At 41.2% G+C, this 23210-nt stretch overlaps 1 protein-coding gene across 2 annotated transcripts in view; it reads right to left on the bottom strand.

Moving 5' to 3' along the window:
- Nucleotides 1-5913: 5913 nt before the first annotated feature.
- Nucleotides 5914-23210, bottom strand: part of cacna1fb (calcium channel, voltage-dependent, L type, alpha 1F subunit) — a 43972-nt gene continuing 26675 nt past the window's right edge. Inside the window, exons 17-43 of one of the 2 annotated variants that reach the window (XM_040022669.1) lie at nucleotides 23036-23123; nucleotides 22748-22855; nucleotides 22243-22295; nucleotides 20841-20987; nucleotides 20557-20758; nucleotides 19734-19892; nucleotides 19542-19652; nucleotides 19197-19280; nucleotides 18114-18242; nucleotides 17812-17877; nucleotides 17375-17466; nucleotides 16117-16276; nucleotides 15677-15804; nucleotides 15052-15148; nucleotides 14847-14949; nucleotides 14096-14197; nucleotides 13874-14004; nucleotides 12645-12776; nucleotides 12478-12532; nucleotides 12129-12348; nucleotides 11172-11279; nucleotides 10932-11068; nucleotides 10744-10856; nucleotides 10465-10660; nucleotides 10318-10380; nucleotides 9498-9598; nucleotides 5914-9412 (exon numbers count right to left, since the gene is read on the bottom strand). In XM_040022669.1, the coding sequence (XP_039878603.1) occupies nucleotides 9149-9412; nucleotides 9498-9598; nucleotides 10318-10380; nucleotides 10465-10660; nucleotides 10744-10856; nucleotides 10932-11068; nucleotides 11172-11279; nucleotides 12129-12348; nucleotides 12478-12532; nucleotides 12645-12776; nucleotides 13874-14004; nucleotides 14096-14197; nucleotides 14847-14949; nucleotides 15052-15148; nucleotides 15677-15804; nucleotides 16117-16276; nucleotides 17375-17466; nucleotides 17812-17877; nucleotides 18114-18242; nucleotides 19197-19280; nucleotides 19542-19652; nucleotides 19734-19892; nucleotides 20557-20758; nucleotides 20841-20987; nucleotides 22243-22295; nucleotides 22748-22855; nucleotides 23036-23123 (3349 nt within the window). In that variant the 3' untranslated portion in view covers nucleotides 5914-9148. The remainder of the gene's footprint in view (nucleotides 9413-9497; nucleotides 9599-10317; nucleotides 10381-10464; nucleotides 10661-10743; nucleotides 10857-10931; nucleotides 11069-11171; nucleotides 11280-12128; nucleotides 12349-12477; nucleotides 12533-12644; nucleotides 12777-13873; nucleotides 14005-14095; nucleotides 14198-14846; nucleotides 14950-15051; nucleotides 15149-15676; nucleotides 15805-16116; nucleotides 16277-17374; nucleotides 17467-17811; nucleotides 17878-18113; nucleotides 18243-19196; nucleotides 19281-19541; nucleotides 19653-19733; nucleotides 19893-20556; nucleotides 20759-20840; nucleotides 20988-22242; nucleotides 22296-22747; nucleotides 22856-23035; nucleotides 23124-23210) is intronic. The other variant, XM_040022668.1, reaches the window with a different exon arrangement.

Below are 23210 nucleotides of genomic sequence, written 5' to 3' on the forward strand. Positions count from 1 at the left end.
AAGCTAGACGGCTGAAGTTCAAAAACATTTAGGTCACTTCAGTAAGTCGGTGCTTTTGAAAGATAGTTATATTTTTAAGTTAAAGTAACATTGATTGCATTTAGTGGAATGATTCATTTAAAAAAAATTGGCTCTTTATAAACTTCATTAACAACAACCATTTGCAACAAAACATGTTCCTTTAATAAACTGTTGTACTCGTTTCCCTAAAACATGAAGAATTGTCGTGTGTCAAGACTTTTGCACAGCACAGTATCTTAAACAACCGTCACCCTGGTGTTCCAGCAGTACTCATCATGCAAAGTCACTGTTTAATCAATAAATAAAACCTCTAACAATCAGCACAGCTGGAAAGTGTGGTGCCGATTAAAGACACCACTTATGACTTCCTGCTATGGTGTGCACTACTCCCTTCACAGAAGAGAAGACACAGGCTTTAACCCGACCTGGTGCGTGCTGACCAAGAAGACAAGAAGTCTGCAAGAACCAAATGGTGCTGCTCATGAAGGGAGTAGTGTGTACAGGTGGTAATGCTGTATTCATTTTATTCATTTTGAGGGGGAAGTTTTTACTGTATGGAGCTGTTGACCATGACGTCATAATTAAACCCATAAATGCTGATGTGCCAGACACTCATCAGTGTGTGCAAGCATCTCTGGTTAGCATTTTAACTCACTGGATTTGAATAAAAACAAACAAACAAAAAAAAACTAAAACACTACGTACTCCCCTAAAGATATTACATAAAAATCACCTGTGAATTTAACGTCATATTAGCTCAAACATACTTTTCTGTCAAAACAAGGGCTTTCAAAGTGGCCCCAAATCTCAGAGTGGCAGTTTTTAAGTCAAAGGACAAACAATAAATTCTCGTAGCAATTAGCAGCATCATTTCAAACAGGCTTACAGGTGTGTCAGGATGGCACAGATCAGACAAATGAGCCCTTATATGACCTCCCCGCCCCTTCCCCTTCTCAAGATAATTTGGACTGAAGTGACTCTAAAGAGGTAAAACCTCCAGCTGTTCCTAGATATGGTGGTTTATAGGCTTTATAAATACAGGAGAAGGTTTAAAGTGAAACAGATAAAGAGTAGAAAACATTTAAAACAACCAATCACACGCATATCTGCCAATGAGGAACCTGGAAGGTGGGGTTTTACGTGTGGTCATGTGGTATCCCTGGCAGAGGGAAGATTATGTCATGGCTTTCAGGTGGCACAGGTTTCCCTGACCTTTGTGCAACAATGGCAACAGGCTATGTCTGCTGGTTTGGTGTGTGTGTCATGGAAATGGCAACAGATGGAAATGGGCTGTTAATTCTGTTTGAATCAAATGAGCTAGCTGAGCTCCGGTTAGGGCTGAAAGACGGATTTTGAGTGAGTGATCCTTTCCATCCTTCCATCCTTCCTTCCTTCCTTCTTTCAACTGGAGCTCATCCTTCAGTCAGCCAGCAGAGGGAGCTCAGACCACATCAGACTGGGTCAGACCTGTCACTCCACACAGGTAGGTACAATGGTGACACATTTTGTTTCACAGGTAGGCCCTTGTAATATTTTATGCTACATGTTTTTGTAATGTTCTTTTACAGTGGTGGGTTTTGATCCTTTGTAACAAACCGAGTTTGGGCTTTTTCAAGATAAGATTGGGAAACTCTGAAGGATCTCAGTAATATGCATGTCTCTAACACAGACTGGGCAGTTGAAAAAATTCAGTCTGCATTTCATCCATACATTTGATGTCAAAACAACACTTGGAAGCTACTTTTCTGATGAGAATAAAAATATAAATTTATACTGCAGCATCCCCTATTTTAGCTGTGAGTTTATGCATCTCCACGTTTAACCACCAGGGTCGCTTCCAGGATTTTAGTGGGTGGGGGACCAAAAAGCATTCAAGGGGGAAACTCACTGAAAGCTCCAGGAGTTCTAAGGCACACAGCTCCTTATTCTATCAACACGCATTGAGAAAAATGTTTGCCCTGTAACAATACGGTGACCACACTAAAACACATTTAACACAAGATAATGGAGGTGACCAAAATGCAGTTTAGTTGCAACAATAAATACATCGGATTTCATTTAATATAGTCTGTACCTGCCCATGGACCGCAGGCAAAATGAACCAGTATCTGCATTTATTTAAAGGCATCTTTTTCCTGATGACAATGATGTTTCCGTGACAAATAGAAAATAAAATCAATGAAATTAAAAGTAAAAAATGTCCTACATATCCTTTGGTTTAAGTTCATTTTTACAACATGTTTTTGAAGCAGTGGACAAAGCCACTCTGAGAACTAACATACACCTATATTATTTATCATCATATATTTACAAAGGTGCATTGTTCAGATTCCTTTATTAGCATCCACAGGCACAGCCATCTATCCTCACATGCATGTTTTCAAAAACAAACAAACAGATGAGCATAATGCGACTTAATGAAGAAGTAAAATAATCATAAATAATTCACACAGCGTCAGGTAGGAGATCAAAGCCACAGTCTCTTTCTCTGAATGAGGCCTGCTGCAGGAAAGCTGCCGTGTTTATACCATGCTGTTCTGCACTTTGGGACTCGAAGCCGTGTCCAGAAGGAAGAATGACGCGAGCTGAGGCTGCAAGTAAAATTGATCCAGCCGGTCTGGGTCCATCTGGGATTCACCAATCAGCCTGTTTGAATGAGAGAGTTTCTGCTCTTTACAGATAAATATTTAAACTATGACACAGAGGAAAACAGAGTCAATATAAACACTATAATAATGAATAATTGTACAAAATATTTAGAATACCTTAAAATTTCAGCCCACACAAATATATCAACAGTGATCACAAAACGGTGTATAACTAAACACAGTAGTGAGATCTTTAACCAGGTCTTCCCATTAACACCTGACCTGTCCAGAGGTTCAGTCAATGAGCTCGTCAATAGCTTCAATGCTAACATGTTAAATGTAATGGACACTATTGCTCCCATTAAGGTGAAGGTTATCTCTGGAAGGAAAAAGTCTCCATGGAGAAACTCCACACTGGTGAAAAATGAAAAGAGAGAGTGTAGGAAAGCTGAGCGCAGATGGAGAAAAACAAACCTCCAGGTTCATTATGACATTTATAAAGAGAAACTTCACAATTATAATTTACAACTGAGGAGTGCAAGGAGGTCCTACTTCTCTCACATCATCACTAAAAACAGCCATAATGCCCGGGTCTTATTTTCTACAGTTGACAGGCTAACAAACCCTCCTGTGTCAGTGGCAGCTGAACTTCATTCAACCATGGCCTGCAATGACTTCGCCAAATTCTTCACAGAAAAAATCCAAAAGATTAGACAAGCAGTTGGTATATCAACAGCAGATCCAGGATATGTACTGTGTCCACCGAAAAACTGTTTAAACACCATGAAACAGTTTCACCCTAACAGCAAAGACCTGGAGGACATCTTAGGTCAACTGAACTCCTCCTCCTGCTGTTTAGATGTCCTGCCAACAAGTTTTTTCAAAAAGGTCTCAAAGACTTTGGAGTCAGACCTGTTACAGATCGTCGGCTTTTCTTTAATGTCAGGTGTGTTTCCAGAACCACTAAAAACTGCTGTAATCAAACCTATACTGAAAAAGGACAATCTTGACAAGACACAAATGAACAACTACAGAACGATCTCAAATCTCCCAGTTCTTAAGTAAGATCATTGAAAAAGCAGTTTCTCAACAGCTCAATTACTTCTTAAAACAGAATAACTGCTATGATGCCTTCCAGTCAGGTTTTAGACAGAACCACAGCCCTGAAACCGCTCTGACCAAAGTGTTTAATGACATATGTCTGAATACAGACAGTGGAAAAATGTCAGTCTTAGTTTTACTGGATCTCAGTGCAGCATTTGATACAGTCGACCACAACATATTACTCAAACGACTGGAGAACTGGGCAGGTCTTTCAGGAACTGTACTAAACTGGTTCAAAACATCAACTCCCATGACTGTAGTTTCTTACCTACGGTGGTCCCTAGAGACAAAGCACTTACAAATTCCAAAACACATGCAAACCCCCAAAACACATGTAAACGCTGAAACACGACGGAAGTGCTCCAGGACGCTAGGGGCAGTGATGAGCTTTTGTTACCTAGTAACTACACAAGCCAGGAAGTACCTGTGTCCACTGTACCATCTGGGAACTCTTCTTGTTTAGCACTCGTAATAACACAAACACTAAATCCTCCTTCTCTGGTGCTGTTGTGTAGCAGTGTGTACACCTGAGACTGCCACCTGTCTGTCTGTCCTGCACTCTCTCTTTTTCTTTCTCTCTGATTGTGGAATAAAAGTATGAACATGTGTTTATAAGTTACACTTGTGTTTGAATCCTGCAGCTTATCACACATTTGATTTCCATGTGTGACACCTGCAAGTGTCCAGAGTGAGGACAGACTGAGGGACTCACTGCTGCACATCATCTGTGAGGCTTTGCACCCCTGATGATCCACCAGGACAAACTCAGCAGTGTGTGAGGAAGAGGAGGAGGAAGAGCCAGCAGCAGCTGACAGATGGAGAGAATAGACAGACTGTTCCCTGTTTGTGAAGGACTGCTAGGAAAGTTTAACATAACTGTCTGTCTGTGCTGAATCAGTCTTATTAGGTAATGTTCAAATAATATTATCATTCCAGTGTTTTCAGTGTGGGAGAAAGTACTCAGGGCCTTCAGGTTACACACTATGAAAGGCAGCAACAAGTTTAATGTTCAGAAACCTAAAGTATGTATCAGCAGCAGAATGGAGCTAAAAATAAATGTTTGTTCCAGTTCTATGAAGCTTTGAGTATTTTGGATCAGTAGCACTGCTGTGTTTGTTGCATCATATTGCTGTACTTGTTTATATGCTTTATATATTCTGAGCTAAGTTGATCTATAGTGTTACATCATATTCTATAAGGATGTTATGTGTTTGTAGACTTTCTGCCCAGTTTGACCCATTTAGCAGAAGTCAGCCTGTTTAAGGCTCTGATATCTATTCTGTATGACTTAAAGCAGTTATGACATGGTCTGATTTTCTCACCCAATAAAGGAATATTTAATATATCAGTCTACTCTTCATTCTATCAGAAACAGTTTTCACAGCTTGTACATTTTCTTTTTATAAATATATGTAAGCATTGAGCCAAATGTAATGTAATGCCAACATATTAAACAAACAATATTTGTCTGTTATGTATAATACATCTATACACTGTCAAAGATACTTGTCTGTGAGTGAAGATTTAAGGTGATAGGAAATATAAATAAATGCAACTTGAATCTTTGACCCAGAGTTCAAGCTCACTGCTGTAATATATCCTGTAATATATATATATATATATATATCATAATGATCTGACAATACATATAATATTGGCCATAATATATTTACATTACCACAGTGAGATGACTTTAGTCTCATGAACAACATTAGCTAATTGTTATTTACTAACTAATATTAGTTAGTATCTGTTCAGCACAGAAATTACGCCCAACTATCATGTTTTACAGTCCTGTGGTCTCAGCCTCAGATACTCAGCTAATCAAAGTTATGTCATAAAAAATGAATGACCAACAAAACATTTTCTCTCCTTCATTTCTGTCAAGCAAAGCTGTATGAAACGTTTCTCGCGGTTAGTATCATGGTTGCTAGGCAACCTGAACTGCGCGACGGAGGCTAGACCGTCCCATTTCACAAGCCTCTCACTTCCGCACTTCTCGTACTACGTACTACGCACCGTACGTAGTACGCGTAGTGCGCGTACTTCAAGCGTGCGGTCTCTTAATTGGGACACAGCCCCTGAATTGGGACACAGCCCATGTGTTTGCAACAAACTTGCCGTTTATTTTGCAAATCGAGCTCAACACTGCCCCTAGCGTCCTGCAGCACTTCCGTTGTGTTTTGGAGTTTGTTCATGCTTTGTCTCTAGGGGCCACCGTACTTACCAGATACTTTCACATTGAATAATTTGCAGAAAAATGTTAGATATAGATTGTTGTACATCCTGCTGTATATGTTCTGCATTTTTATATGCTGTGAGTTTGCATGAGTGCCAACTGGGTCAAGTCTCTCTCGAATAAGATAAAACAAGTTGTTTTAAGTGTGCTGTCTTACAGTATTGTGCACTGGGTATGAATATTAACACAGAAGAGTCCGGCAGTAGGTTGTTTTCAGTCTTTATTTGAGGTAAATGAAGGTTCAGACAGAGCTGTTTCTCAGCTGAACATGGTAGCTTAATGTCTGAGGGCGCTGTGAGGAGAAAATCCAGGTGTGGAATTAAAAGCCCTTAACTGCTGGGAAACTGTGCAAACTGTTGGAAAGAAAAAAGAATGGAAAAAAAAGAGAAAAAGACGAAAACACAAAAGTTCAGAAGAGACATAAACACCACTGGACCGCTGGCTGGCACGAATGAAACGGAAATCCCGTCCTTTCTGTGAAAGTCAATAAAAAATATCAAACATCTGAAATAAGAAAAGCTGAATACATCAAACAAACACACTCCTGACAAATAAAAAAACAAACAAAAGCAAAGTCTTTTCAGGTCTTCGTGTGTAGATAAGACTTTCATTAAAACACGTTAATGAAACATAAGAGATAAAATGTTCCCCACAGCTGTACGAATCACAGAGCACATCCTTCAACAGCAACATCAAACACATCAACAGTCCTGATAGAAAACCTGTGACTGTGAAAACTAAATGAAGCTCAGCTTACGCTCCACTTATTTATGCTTCTTCATCACAAGCGTCTCGTTCCCAGCCTCAGTCACATTTTCCTTACTCACTGCACAAACCTAGCAATGGAAGTTCAAGGATACCTCTCCTTTGACTTTGACACATTAAATTTTAAACTTTTTTCCCTTAATTCTTCCATATTTATAATTTTACTTCAATTCCTCTTTTTTTAAATTCATGTTTACAAAAACATACAAATGGATTATTAATTACACTGACATATAGCTGGAGTTTTGACATGAGCACTTGGAAAAATAAATAAATGCTATGGAAGAAAACAATGTTTTTATTTCTGCATCTTCTGAAGAAAAAATTATTCTGCCACGAGAACTTTTTTGATCAACAATTTCAGCAAAACGTTAAAAGATTTATCCAGTTTATACGTTAACCTCTTCTTTCTGCTATCATTCAAATGATTAAATCATCTGCTAACAAGATGGGAACACAGCTAGCTCGTATTCATTTGCGTATTCTTTATTTTTATTAGCATTATTGTGTTACTGCATAAACCTTGCCTTCTCATTACCAGCTCATCGGCTTTATTCAGAGACTGCATTAGAGTAGCTTTATCAATACTGGCCATTTTTAAGTGCCTTTGTTCATTTTTGCCCACTTACTTTTCTGGAAGCTCCTGGAACTTCTGGAAGCCTAAAGAGGGGCAGCACCAGTGCTGGTGAACTGTACTGCCGCTAATTGTTTGGTGTGTCTGTTGTTTAAAGATATCCGTGAAGTTACACGGATTAAACTTTATCTGACTGTGACATTATATAACATAAACTAAAGACAGAAAGTAAAGACAAGCAAAGGTCCCCTTTAAATTTTTTTATCAAACATTACTGAGTATTAGCTAGCGCTAAACTAAACCTGTACGCAACCGTTAGTGGTTAGCAGAAGTCAGCACTTAGCTTAGCTACCCAGCAACTTGTCATAATTTAATAAATATTAGCATGTATTATAGAGTCTTATAAGTATATAGTAAGTATACATGATAGTGGTTGTATAATTTAGTGTCTGACAAAGTATTACAAGCCAATTTTTTATCAGAAGTTCCAGTTTGCATTTTAGGCTAACAACAGTATAATGCTAATTCTTAATCAGCTGGTTAACTATGGTATTAAATGTATATGAACTCATAACCTTTTGTGTATTTTCTGTGTCTAAATGTAACATAAAATGCTGAGGTGCCTTGCAGTTGTCAATAGCTAAAACCTTTGTGATAAAATAATAGTAAAAATTATATTATTAACATTCATTTATATTCTCTTTTGCTAGTTTACTCACAATTTAGTTAAAATAGCATTTAAGTCTGATAAAAAACATTTAAAAAATGTATTCGTGTTATGTCACTAAAATTGTATCATATTCAAATTTTATCCTTCTAATGTCCACCAGGGTATAGAAGTATTACCCTATGGCTCTCTTAAATTATCATTACATACGTTCTTGATGGGTTTAAAGTAAAAAATGATATTGCAACAGGGTAGTCACTAATGCTCTGCTTGGCTTGTTTCAAGGCAAGTGGACGATGTCATTGAGGCTCTGTTCATCTTTCATTTACAGTCTATGGCTCTACATCGCACACCACTCCAACTGTCATGTGAAAAACTGCCTGCAGTCATTGAAACAATATGTAATAAGTATAATATCAGGACTTGTGTTTGGTTTCCTCTCATTTTACTACAGTACATTTTTATCAGCAATACATTTCCATATTTTCCATGCTCGCTGGCTTTGGATCACTTTGAGCTGGCGGCGACGTTTTGGACAAACAGGTTGCAAAAGTGAAAAGTTTTATTTCTACTTTGTTGTTTGAGTCACTGGCACACATCTGAATTGATGCAGAGTGAACTGGAGTAAACCTGTTTAACCTTTTAAACCTTTAGAGAGACTTTGTCTCCGAAAAGGCCACCAAAAAATTCCCGGAGCCACCGGAAGCTGCTGTGTTGTCTGCCTAGGCCCTCCTGCCCCTCAGCTAGTCAGTGACTTGAGTGTTGGCAGGAGTCGCCTCTCAAGTCAACATTTTCTTTTTTTAAAAAAACCCTCATGTCCCTCTTTGTTTCTCGTCTCATCCTTCTTTTTCTATTTTCCCACTTGCTTTCATTGTTTTCCTAACTTGTGACATTTTTAACCCTTTCTTAACATTTGTTCTTCCTTCCCTTCTTCCATTTGTATCCAGATTTCCATCCTTTTTTATTTTCTTCCTTCTCCCTTGATTTCGTTCCTTCTCCCGATCCCTCCATACTCTTCATCCATTCCTCAACAGTGACCTCGATCTCTCCTCATTCACCAAAACTTTAAATTAACTACTCCCCGACTCCTTCCTCTAACTGGTTAGGTGTCCTGGAAGTCAAATTCTAAACATGGCTCCTGCTGATTGCAAATGTCCCATCTCCATCTTTATCCGGATTGGTCCAGAGCCTCAGAATGATGTCACACAGGTCATCTCATCAGCCAGCTCATCCTCGTCATGGCCTGTCCTGATTGGCTCCTCATCGCTATAGAGCGCAGCTTGGTCGCTGGCAGCGTTGCTGAGAAAGCTGTGGCTCCCTGAGCCAAGAAGGTCGCTGGCAGCCGACTCCATCTCATCCACTGTCATGTGGCACGCGTCAGCGATCTCCCTCTTCGCAAATGCCACAAACTTTGGATCTCGAGCGTAAAGACCGAGGCCCTCTGAGATCAGAACCTGCGGCGAGATTAACACAACCGGGATAAATCGCTGATTCTGGACACAGAAACTGATCAGAGATCAATCAGCAGTCAGTTCTTACCGCCTCCACCAGACTGTCAGCTGACCCTCTTTTCTCAGTGAACGGTGCTCCAAGGTGAGAGGGGACTCTGAGGGTTGTGTACGCCCTGTATGGGGGCGGAGCTGCAACACAATCACGTGACACATTCAGACACGGAGCGTGACCACAGGCCGTGGACACAAACTGGCCTGGAGGCCTGCTCCCTACCCAAGAGTATGCACACAGTTTGATGGCACAAACGCACAAAGAATCTAACTACAGCACTGACTTTGGATGTTACATCTCTGCAGTTACAGCACAGCAGATACACCTGTGCAACCTGCTGTACATGTGAGCGTTCTTTAGAGAAATGTTATTGATCAAGTCGGTAAATTTCTAATATCCTTAAAAATGACAAAAAGAGGCCGTTCTTTTTGTCAGGGGTCTACGTGTAGTGTCAAATAATCTTAAAATTTTGATGCACCTTTTCCCTCCACAAATGATATCAAAGGGCACAGACGGTTTCCCTCTGTGCCCACTCTGGTCCTCCGCTGCTCCACCACTATGTGTCCTCTGAACTTGGGCCAGCAGCATTAGCATTCAGGCCCTGCACAGGAGGCAGGCCTGTAACTGTGCCAGAGCTGCTGTCAGTTTATGCTTTGCTGACCTGCTAACTGCATCTTCCTCCCAGAGACTGTCTGCGGTTACTGCCAGAATAACAGTTTTCACTGCCTAATTAAAAAAGAGGAGGAGGATACATTTTCAAGTTCAACTGATTTCTGAAATTCAACCTGATGACGCAACACTGTCTGGAGTTTGTGTGTAAAAACTATCTTAGTGTGCATTTGTTCGTCCCTCTTACCTGATGTCCCTGCTGGGCCGCCGTACCAGGCTGGTCTGGGTGCCGCACCTGTCACGCTGACACCTGATGGATGAGAAAGGTGCGACTTTAAACCACAGGAACACGTTTACAGTGCGGCTAAAATCAACAAAACTGTGGTGTCCTCACCTCTTCCTGCTCCTGCCTTCTTTATTTCACCCGCAGGTCCTCCTCCTCCCCAGGGTGGGCTTCCTTCCTCCTCCACCAGGATTAGAGGAGCATAGAGGAGGCGACCGCGGCGAGGGCAAGGGTTTGCCCAGGATGCCGAGGAGGCCGCCATGGAGTGACTGGAGGAGTGACGAGACTCGAAGCTGTTGAACGTTTGCTGAGGAGAGGAGAGTGTTTGATTTCACTGAAGAAGAGAGATTTGTGTGTGTGCTTGCTGTGTGTGCTTGCTGTGTGTTTTACCTGTGTGCGCGTGCGACGCGGTGGCGATGTCGGGTGGTAGGTCCCGGGGATCGGCAGGTCGTCGCTGCTGCCCTGCCTCCTCAGGCACTGGATGTTAAACGACGGCTTCCGACCTGATGAACAAAAAACTCATATGAGGTGTGATGATGCAGGTACGCTGCAGAGAGGATTCTGGGACATCGTCTCACCTGTGGGTGTGGCAGGAAGTAGGCGTCTTCTGGTCGTCCTCCTCCCCTCGCTGTAGCCATTACCATAGCTACTGTTGGTATAGGAGGCGTGGCCATCGTAATGGTCTCTGTACAGAGGAGGCTCATCAGGATAATGTCTGCAAACACACAAAGGAAAATGAATCGGTCTTCCACTATGTCGATGTGTGCCCTCCAGAAATGTCAGTCGCCTCTGAGGGTGACATTAAAGCTAACGTGTACCTTTCTCTGGAGGTGATGCTGTCATTGTCTTCTTCTCTGCTGTAGTAACCCTGCTCGCCACAAGCCTCCATGTCTCCGTTCCTCCACAATCTGTCCCGTGAGTCCCTTCTACAGGTCACAGAAAGTGTCAAATTAAGTCAGTTTATTTAGAAGCAGAATTAAAAACATTTAACTGTACAGCTCATAGAATAAAATGAGATAACATTAGAGCAACACAACATAATAAAATACACAAAAAGAGTAAAACCATAGAAGTAGAAAGCAGCCAGAATAAATAAAGATACTGATGGCTGCCAGTACTACCCCTCACCTCCTTCTTGAGTTATTGCCTTCACAAGATCTTCAGAAAACCTGACCTCTGACCTCAACGTCACACTTAAAGTGCACTTATGGTATCAGTTTGAAAATCCTACGTCGCCTCATTCTCGTGTTCACGCAGCTGGGTGTCCACGCTGCCCCGTGCAGTGATGACAACATGCCATCAGCCTTTTACAGCTGAGGCCTAAAAATGGGTTAAAGCCTTTTGGTTTTGTTGAGGTCCTGAAGGGAAGGTGCAGCTTATTCCACTATGTAGGGGCTTTTGCCATAAAGACTCCGTCACCTCTGTGAGCTATAATGTGGACCTTAGGTCAGGTTACGAGCATCTGCTCAGCGGACCTCAGTGGGAGTGTGCAAAGTTAAAGGATGAGAGAGGTGAGGAGGTCACAACCCACAGGAGAAAGCCAGTATGGTAAATTTGTAGTCTTGCTTGCATGAGCCAGTTGAGAGTGCAGCAGTGACCAAGCAGTGACAGACGACACCTGAAGGAAAACTGATCTCAATTTCTCTTTAAAGGGTTTCTTATTGATCTGTAAGGGGCTGGGGCTGCCACCACCTGGAGGGGGGGGGGACTGTAATTGGCTGTCACACCTGTAAATGCCACGTTTTCTTAGTGGTTTCCGTTGTGTGACCGCCTACCTTCGTTTGGAGTATGACGGTCTTTTGTGGCCGTGGTCCAGCAGGCCGTTCTTCACGGATGAGCGGCGGTAGGGATGTCGATTAATGGATGACCTCACGCTGTCTCCCCAGCGAAGATGTTCGTCGTGATCGCTGCCGTTTGCCATCTTGGTGAGAGACCCGACCCGGTGTATCAGACCTCCGTTAGAGACGCTGCCGTCACCCACAACACCGCCCTGACCTGCAAAAGAAGGTGAGGTGGACACACTAAGTGTCATGTAATCACAACTGTTTTCCTCATTTACATTTTAAATCCTTTTGTGTTGTTACATGATGCAGCTTGATGATAACGAATTAACTGGTCATTTACCAGTAGGTGTCAGTAATGAGCCACGTCGATCTTTCTCTGCATAACCATTTTCAGCCTGCAGACAAAATACAAACTTAATCTCTTTTAAAGGCCCATTCAAGTATTTTCTAAAAAGAAAAAGTTGAGAAGTTTGTCAGACGCTTAAGTGTGTAAATCTGAATAAAGACCTTATATGCAGCATTCTCCTCCATCTCCTCGTCCTCCATCATGGCCTCCTCCTCCTCCTCCAGGTCTTCGTTCAGAGCCAGGCGCATCTCTGGACCCAGATCCTGCAGAGTCTTCAGACCAGCTTTACAGAGCTACACGGAAACACAAAAAAAAATGCATGAAGACATACTTGTTGTAACAGCATCATGCACAAATACAGATCCCAGTTTCTTTCCTAAAGGCATCTTCAAGCTTTGGTTGGACTCTAATTCAGTTTAAGAGCTCTTTCTCAAAAGCATCATAACTGACGACCGAATTAATGAGTGACTCTGAGCACTCCTCAGGTGATGGGAGAACAGAGATGAAGGATAAAATATAAACAAACAAAAAAAAAAGACTGATACAGACCCTATAATCAGCTTCATCCATGGATTCAAAACCCTGTATCCAAATTTTCTCTAGGAGCTTTCCCATCCATCCATCATCGTGTAATTATTCCAAATTGTGTTAGCAAGCGAAACAGGTATTCCAGATGTGCTTTCCCCAGCAACATTTTCAAGATCTTCCTGAGGTGCTCCCAGGCTTAGAGGAGCTATATAATCTCTCGGGCGACCTCTGGGTCTTCTCAAGTGTCTCCACCAAGTTGGGCATGTCTGGAAAACCTCCAAAGATGTCCAAGAGGAATTTTTATCAGATACTCGCACCACCTGAATTTAGTGAATTTCCCGGAGGAACCCACCCGAGGGATTAATAAAGTTTCATCTAATCTAATCACCTCAACTGGGTTCTTTCTATTTCAAGGAGCAGCAATTATATTCCAAGCTACCTATGGATGTCTTAGCTCCTCACCTCATCTCTAAAGTTGACCTACCCACCCTACACACGAAACTCATTTCAGCCACTTTTATCCTCAGCGTTATTTTTTTAACTACCCACATCTCATGATGGTAGGTCAGTGCTGGGATGCAGATCGACTGGTAAACTGTAAACTTTGCCCTCCAGTTCAGCGCTCTCTTCAGCAGGAAACGAACATCACAAACTCTTGGGTTAATCTCATGCTTTACCTTCACATTACTCACAAACAAGACCCCAGGATATTTAAACTCTGTTGTTTGGAGCTTTGGTTTCTTCAGTCATTAAAAAAGAACAAAAACATGTTGGGTTACTGCTGCCTGTCTTATATGGCCTGATACTGTTGGTCTGCATCTTGCCACTTTGCAGCCTTCTGTCAGTAAATAGACAGACAGACCTGGACAGCAGACTGGTTGGGTGAGTCGTTCTCTCCGGTCAGATCTCCGTTTTCTTTCCTCCTCCTGAACTTCCTGAAGTAGTCTTGGATGAGGAAAGTGGCATAAAACTTCCCAACAGTTACTTCCTCCTCTGTGGATGGAGAAGAGAGAGTTCAGTCTGCAGTACTCCTGCTGAGACTTGCAGTAACAGTACTACCTCGTCGTGTGAGCAGCAAGAGTACCTTCATGTGGCGGTATGACTTCGTCCAAAAGTTTTGGCTTCATTCTCTTCCAGATCTTCTTGATGATCACCCTCAGCTCTTCGTTCTCCTGCTCAGGGATACCTGGCAAGAGGTAAATCAGATAAAAGTTATGGCTAGGCTACTGTGGTTACAGGCTTGTGGCTTATTAACAGGGACTCATTTCTATTTTTGTATTGATTCAATGATTAAGAACTCAATAATACAGAGAAGCTAAAAGATGACCAATCAATCAATTTCACTATTTAAAATTACTGCATAACAGCATCCTTTATGAAGATACACTTTCATTTATTTAATTTAGTCTGCAAAGCAAACAGCTTCTGCAACTTTGAATTAGTCCATAGAGAGATGAAGTTTTGCTGTCACAATGCCTAAACTGCCACACAATGGTTCAGATCTGTGTCTGTTTGGTTTATTGTCACATTCCGGAAAGATTTAGGTAAGTTTATATGCAGATGAGTCTCTGATTTATGTTATAAATTTGATTATCAGTTACAGAGAAGTTTCTGACTCCCTCTTAGCTGCTGCTAGTTTATAAATGCATTAGTAGCTGTCCAGTATGGATTTGCAGATAGTAAAGCTATAAAACCTAAAGGTTTTCCTGAATAATGTCAACCTTTTAATGCTGTGGCAGAAAAGGAAAGAGGAGCCATGATTTCCTGAAGTCTTTAATTTGTCCAGAATCACTCCTGTGTGTTTATAGCAGCTCCTGCAAAGACATATCACATACCTTCGGTCTTGATTTTAAGGGCAGTGCGAACCAGAGCAAATAACGTGGCGTTGAAGGTCACCATCCCATCAGCATTCAGAGGCATGTTCATCGCTACCAGACGCTGAGATGGTTAAAAATAGCTCCCAGTTAAATTAAGTCTCTTGAATCCAAGCTTATAACCTTTTGAACAGCAGCTACAGCACACAGTGTGTGACTATTTTACCTTGCAGGCAACTCTGTGAGGACAAAGCTTCCCAAAACCCAGAGGAGGCTGAATCCTTCTCAGCATAGCAACAACGTCCAGGTGTTTTATCCGACCTCTGAGAACAAAGAACAATCAGGAATTTTATGATCATCTCTCCACCTGGAACTTTATTCACTTTTCCTCCTGATTTAGGTCAATGAACACTGGAAAAAAATAATCCACTTTTCTCCCCAACATCAAAAAGTTAGATGAAAATGCAGGGTAGTGAGCCCAGAGCATGGCTGCAGATTAAATCCCAGCTCAATTTATTATCTTTCCAGTTTCAATTTGCTTGACTGCTATGAAATTTAAATCACATGAAAACTTTTATATGTTTTGTGCGTCTGATACAGAAAAATATATGAAAGAGTATATACTGCATTTGAGAAAAAGACATTTTATGGAGTGTAATCGAGGGATCTGTGTGTGTGTGTCTGGACAACTAGTTATTTAACCAGGTGTTTTAGCAGGAGCAGGAGTTTCTATTCTCACCAAAGGAATTATTATTAACTAAAGCCAAACTAAAAAATAAAAAATAAATTAAAAACATGAAGATAAAAACACTAAATTATCCTGGGTATATGTGGACCACGGATCATCTTACTTGGCCTCTGGATCATATTCTGACCAGATCCTCTTGAACTCATCCAAATGATGTGGCCCCAGAATCGACCAATCACGTGTCAGGTAGTCAAAGTTGTCCATAATGACAGCAACAAACAGGTTGATAATCTGAAGCAGAAGAAACAAGTATATTCAAAGGTGTTTAGTTACATTTTAAATGCACATATATATACTCAATTGCCACTTTATTAAGCACACCTTGAACATCTGTCTTCATGCAGCTAATAATGTTCAGTGTTTAGAAATGTCAGCCGTGAATAAAATAACTTTTTATCTAAATCACAGTTAAAGGTGTCTCTAATATTTGTGCTCCTATGTGCATCAGCAGTCTGCTCATATTTTCCTTCTGATTAACTATTATGTCAGAATTTCATTAAAGATATGTGTGATTAAAAAATGTGTGTGAGTGTGTGTCCTGACCAGGAAAGCACACAGCATAAAGAAGCTGATGAAATAAACAATGGCGAAGTTGCTGCCGCAGCTGAACTCCTCTCCTGGTTCGTAGTCTGACTCGGGGTCGCAGCGTTTACCTGGAAGACTGGCTAACATGATCTCCTGCCACGCCTCACCGGTAGCACACCTGCACAAACACACACAAAAAAACTTGAAAATAATAAATTCTCAGTCCTGCCGTGGGAGAACTGCTGGTGCTTAGAAAATCTGAAAGAAGCAAAGGACCCAGAGTAGATCCCTGTGGGACACCAGGGGTGATTTAGCGAGTTTTTGAATGAATGAAAACAGACTTGAGCACTCTTGAGCACTCTTGAGCACTTGAAATGAAGGTACTGGACTTCTTTTTGGTTCGTGATGTTTCAAATTATTATGCACGAGGCTTTCTTGTGCATTCAGTGAAGAACCTCAGACACCAACCACGGAGAAGCAGAATAACATCGATCCATTCTCTTCTGCTTATCCTTGTCAGGGTTGCGGGGGGACCGGACCCTATCCCAGCTCTCTTAGGGCGAGAGGCAGGGTACACCTGGTGTACCAGGTCACCAGTCTGTTGTAGGGCTAACACAGTGACAGACAACCATTCACACTCACATTCACACCTGTGGTAATTTAGAGTTACCAGTTAACCTAACCCCACTAACTGCATGTCGTTGGAATGTGGGAAGAAGTCAGACTACCTGGGGAGAACCCACGCAAACACAGGAAGAACATGCAAACTCCACACAGAAAGACCCGGCCTGATGGTGGAATTGAACTTAGGACCTTCTTGCTGTGAGGCAACAGTGGTGGGACCAGAGGTGGTGTCTTACGGCACCATCTATCAGCCATCTATAATACAGTCTTGCAGTCCCTTCCCAGGCGATGCAGTCACCTGACCTCAACATCCCACATAATAGTGGGACGAGACAATGACTCAGAGAATTCAAACCCTGGCCAGTGTGACAGTATTGGCCCACAGTTTGCTTCACACCTTGGCTCATGGGACCCTTCACAGCTCACATGAGTAATAGTGGGATTAATAGTTGGTGAAAGACTCAGTACAAGCTCCAAAATGGCAACCGCACTAGGGGCTAAATAGCTTGGGCTCAACATTAGCAGTTTAAGAAGAAGCCTCTTAGATGAGAGGTGAAATTTCTTCACAAGCCAAAAATACAAGCACTCAAGATTACCGTGACCTGACTAAAGAATCTACACAGACATAAAAGCAGCAGGAGGAGGATCTGACCTGAAGAGGAGGAGAACAGCCTGAGGAAATGTCTGGAAGTTGTTGTTTCTGTTGATCTGAGTGTAATCCTGCATCGCTATCTTCCCAAATGTCTGACAAATGGAGATGAGCAGAAGAAAAAAGTCAGCAGCTTTAGCATGTCCTTATTGTGACAGCCTTCCAGTGTTGTTAACGGTGACTGTTTGGATTGAAATGAGCGGCCAATTTACAAAATATTTGACTTCAATTTCTTTCCTAACTTAAAGGGGTTGACACCCACAGAGATTTTGCAAGAAGACACTAACAACTGAAGTAAAGGCACAAAGAATTAAAGTTGACCAAATCAGATTCAAGTGGGCAAAACAAACTGTTCAAAGATCTTTTTTAGTGTTGTAAAATGTTTGATATAAATATATTAAGTCAGAATGACCCTGCAGGTTTACTGTGTGTAAACTTACCTGCATGCCGATGACAGCGTAGATGAAGAAGATCATGGCAATAAGTAGAGCAACGTATGGCAAAGCCTGCAGAGAGACAGGAACAAATTAGAGTCTTTGCTGAACAAGGCAGCAGAACTGCAACAAAACACTGCATTATAAAATATAAGATGGGAGCTGTGGCTACTGAACAATGGGCAACATTAAAGAAACAAGAGCTTTAAACCACCATTAAGCCAGACTTCAGCCAGAACTCGATGCAGATTGACCTTGTGGCCATTAAGAAATGCCACATCTTCTTTCCAGACAACGTCCTCGCTTACCTGCAGCGATTTGATGAAAGTCCACAGGAGTGTTCGAATGCCCTCCCCTTTACTCAGCAGCTTGACCAATCGCATTACTCGAAACAGCCGGAAGAAGGTGATAGACACCCTGGAGCTGTCCTCTCCACTCTGAAAACACAGAAAAGTTTGCAGATGTGATAAAAACATGTGTTAATACACTCACACAAAAACGACTGGCTGTTGTTTTAGAGCTGCAGGATCCTCCAGGCTGAGCTGAAAGCTGCACAAAAGGGTGAAGTTAATTTGACCTGCATTTAAAGTAGTTTCAAAGGAAGAGGAGTCTTGAACATCTGAAAGGAAAAACAGCACTTCTGTCAAGTCCCCCAAACAATGAAACTTGTCTAAAGAGGGACAATTTATATTACTTCAGCAAGTCACGCTACAGTTACCCATGTTTTTGGTGCTACCTGTTGTTAACAATGGGAGAAAAATCACAGCCACAGCAATGATACAATAAAATGTGATGAATGTGATAAATGATACAATAAAAAGATAAATATCACTGAGTAAATGGATCAGACTTTTACTAACAGTAAAATAAAAATGCTTCAGCAGCTGCAACGGTGCTCAGGAGTTAACCTGAGGACAGCGGCTGAAAAACAAATGATTTAATTAAAAACAGCTCACATGTCTGATGTGGAGAAAATTACAGACTGTGATCTGCTTTCTCAGAATTAATTGTTCTATATAATAAATGATGTTGTTATTGCAAAGTTGTACATAGTTTTTTCACTGTGTGGATGCTCATATGGACCCTGCTGCTGTAGTCACCCCTCTGATGCTGCAAATATTTAATAAATTCAGAGTTAAAGGCTTGCCCAGCTTAAAGTTCTGGTTATCATTTTATCAAACCAGGATTACACTCATGATCTCACCTCTAACCTCAGGTCAGGTGAGTGTTTGCACACCAGGATTACAGGCTGCAGGGTAAATGAAACAGCATCACAGAGCAAGAGGGAGTGGGCACCATAATTATTTGTGTTATTGTGTCAGTTATAATGAGATACAATAAAGAGAACTGTTCTAAATCCAATTCAAGACAGAAACGTCACAAATACTCACGCTGAACTCAGTGACAACGATGTCGACCACGCTGCCGACCACAATCAGAGCATCAAACGAGTTCCAGGCATCAACAAAGTAATGCTGGAAAAAAGCAAAACAACATTTAGTGAAACTAATTATCCCTGATCTCGGTTCGTTTCTGTTTATATAAACCCATAATCTTAATTGTCACATATGAGTTTAATAACACGGTAAACAGAAAAAGAAAAACTATCTACACTAAAGAATACAGCTTTGAAAACATGTCCAAGAATATGTAGTTATTAACAGATATAACAGGAAGACTTTCCGTGCGTAGCGGATGTATGGAGATCTTTGAAGAGATGCGCTTGGTTTCCTCACCCTTATTCTGAGAGCTGCCAGCTTGAGCAGCATCTCCAAAGTGAAGAGTCCAGTGAACACCATGTTGAGGATGTCCATGATGTAGCTGAAGGTTTTGGACTGTTCATAGTGCTGCAGGAGACACGGAAAGTTAGACAGATTAGGTTTTAGTCAAGAGGAAAAAATCAGAGAAGAAACTGAAATATTACGAACCTGAATGGCCAGAGTGACGGTGTTGAGAAGGATCAGGACAAACATGACGTATTCAAATCCTGTCGAGTTGATGATGGACCAGAACTTATACTGAACCGGATTCTTCGGGATGTAAAGCTTCAGCGGCTGAGCCTTCAGAGCGTACTCCACACACTGACGCTGGAGAGGGCACGAGAGCATTAACAGTACTGCAACAACGCAGCTAAACAAAAAAAAAAAAAAAATTATGATAAAAAATATGCTGGGACTGTAAAAAAAATAGTTTTAACTAAAATTACTTTGGTAAAAGAAAATTAAGGGAACACTTCAATGACTTCAACGACTTGTGATTTTAACTCACTGTTGTTCCATAATTTTAATCAGTAAAGATTTATGTGAAATATGTGAATATTTTATTCATCAAGATGTGAACAAAATCCGTTGATGATTAAAAATATATATTTAAAACAACTACATAAGAAACCCCGCTCCTATGTTTACAGTGAAAGTAACATAAAAATAAATAAATAGAAAATAAACAGAAAATGGAACAACAAAAACACCCTATAACTGATATTCTTATGATAAATCAAATACAATGTTTTTTTTGCAAGATTAAGAGTTTCTAAAATTAATATTTAAAAACATTAAATAACCAAAATTAATAAAGGAATAAATAAATAAATTATTAATGACATAAAAATTTAGATTTATCAACTATAGCAACCTGTTACCTTTGGATTTGAACACCTTTGAACGCACTTACTTTGATCATTATTGTTTTTAACGTATACGATGACTGTGACACTGATTCGTTTGGGTCCAGACTGACAGGTGGGTTTACCTGGTTCTTGTCCAGCTCACAGTTCTTATATTCTTGCTCTCCCTGTTCTCTGAAGGTGATGATGACAAAACCCACAAAGATGTTCATCATGAAGAAGGCGATGATGATGATATAGACGATGAAGAAGATGGAAATCTCCACCCGGTAGTTGTAGATGGGACCAGAGTTCTCGCCGTTGGCGTCGATGGCTTTGTAGAGCAGACTGAAGACAGACGGGTTAAAATGTCAGAGTTGGTTCCCCACAAACAGTTAAAAAAAAACAAAAACAAAAACTGAGCACTCACGCAGGCCAGCCCTCAAAGGTGGACACGGTGAAGAGCGCCATCATCCCCATCAAGACGTTATCAAAGTTAAAGTCACTGTTCATCCAGATCCTCTCTCTGACCATCGGATGGCTCACGTCTCCATCTTTGTACACCACGAAGGTCCCTCTGAACACACACATCACATTTCATCAGAAGACGCTGACTTAAAGTCATGTTCTGGATATTTAACTATGAAGTGAACATGGCGCCCTAAACATTCCATAAACCCTCAAACCGAGTATTCACCTGACATTCAACCATTGAGGGGACTCACCTTTGGCCACACAGTGTGACGGTCTTATGTTCACCCAACACGAGTAAACAAGTCCAGTCGAGTCACGGAAACAAGAAACTGAACAATACACTGTATATAAAAGATGGACACAACCACTATGACATCACCACGTTCCTGTTATGAATGTTTGACCTGCTGCCATTTTGGCGTTTTGAAATGGCGTTGGTGTACGAGGGGAGGATCTGACTGTGAAACAAAGGACACTGTAGGCTCATTTCTTACCGACTTGTGATTGATAAGTCGTTTTCTAATGAACACATCTTGAATAATTTTTATTTTTACTATCATGTACAAAATTAAGTCATGTTTTATTTATAAGACCTCACAAAAAGTGACTGAACCCACAAACTCATCAGGAAAGCGTTCACTGAAGAGAAAGGAGACGAGGCCGTTTTCTTCCACACAATCGGAAGTCTTTCTGCAACTAGATAAGTCCCTCCAGCCCAAACTTCTGTCCATTAGGGGGAAAAAGCATGTTTTAAGACACAGGTGTCAAATTCCAGGCCTCCAGAGCCGGTGTCCTGCAGGTTTTAGATGTGTCCTTGATCCAACACAGCTGATTCAAATGGCTAAATTACCTCCTCAACATGTCTTGAAGTTCTCCAGAGGCCTGGTAATGAACTAATCATTTGATTCAGGTGTGTTGACCCAGGGTGAGATCTAAAGCCTGCAGGACACCGGCCCTCGAGGCCTGGCGTTCGACACCCCTGTTTTAAGGCATTTCAAGCCTAGCTCGACGTTTTAGACCTGGAAGCCACGATTGATATTCATCTCGGCTGCAAACCAAGTATTGTTTTTACAAAAAAGACATAAAATCTTATCTCAAGTTGTGACATCGATAGTTAGAATCAGACTCAAATTAAAATGAAATTGCGCTAAACTGAGTGGCAACTTTAAACATCAGAAACAAGGTATAACTCTAAGATACAGACTTAGATTTTATAAATCATTGGAATTGAATACAAATCAGAGGATTACCTCCGGAGTGAAATAAAATTAGATTGTTTATTGTTGTTGAAGTTGAATGTCAGTATTTAAAACACAAGCTGGCTTCAGTTTTGAACAATTTAAATAATGAAAACTCACTTGCACTGTTCGGGGGTGTGTTTGGCTTCATCGGTGCAGCGGTAAAATTTACCCTGAAATTCAAAACACACAGATTGGACCAGAAACACAAACACTGTGCTGACGTTTAGTCACAGCTTTAAGACTTCAAAAATATGAACAGAGACTTGGAGCGGAACGCATTAATGCTACAGTGTCTTTATTGTTCGATGCGCTGTAAATATAGGACTCTTTTTTTTTAACATCCATTTCTCTGGTCTGTTTTTGTTTGTTTGTTTATCGAATATGTAAAAATGTTTCATTTCCTGTTCTGCCATATCTGACTGTTTTTCTTTACTTTGGTGGCCCTTTGATGACTCTGGAAATTCAGAATCAGGGTCAGTGTTGTCCCGATAAACAGTGTACATTTATAAAACACACTCTTTTTTTCTCCGATTCTGCCCAATGAAACACTTTTACTCCTCAGAATACTCTGAAGTTTTTCCAAAAATGTGTCCAGTGTGTAAATAGACGTTCTCAGCCTCACTTTGAAGAGCTGGACTCCAATACAGGCGAACATGAACTGCAGCAGGGTCGTGACAATCATGATGTTTCCGATGGTCCTGATGGCCACAAACACACACTGGACCACATGCTGCGCGACAAAAACAAACAAACACAAAGTCAGGGAGTATTTTTAAGATAACACAGCACAATGCCTGGTACTCGCCTACAACCCTCAATATGTACCATCGCTACTCCCCACTGACCCCTTTGACTAGGCTTTTGTACGCCCCACATTAAGTGAACATATCACTGTACTGTGTAATGTTACCTTGAGTCCTTTGGCCCTGTTGATGGCCCTCAGAGGTCGGAGCACCCTGAGGACCCTGAGGATTTTCACCACTGAGATGGCACTGGAGCTGCAGAGGCACACGCACACATTTACACACCTCAGTTTGTTTAAACACACTTACATCAAAACAGTCTCTGTCCTTAAATACAGTCCA

Source organism: Simochromis diagramma, unplaced genomic scaffold (assembly GCF_900408965.1).
Source record: "Simochromis diagramma unplaced genomic scaffold, fSimDia1.1 OVJJ01000308.1, whole genome shotgun sequence".
Lineage (NCBI taxonomy): Eukaryota > Metazoa > Chordata > Actinopteri > Cichliformes > Cichlidae > Simochromis > Simochromis diagramma.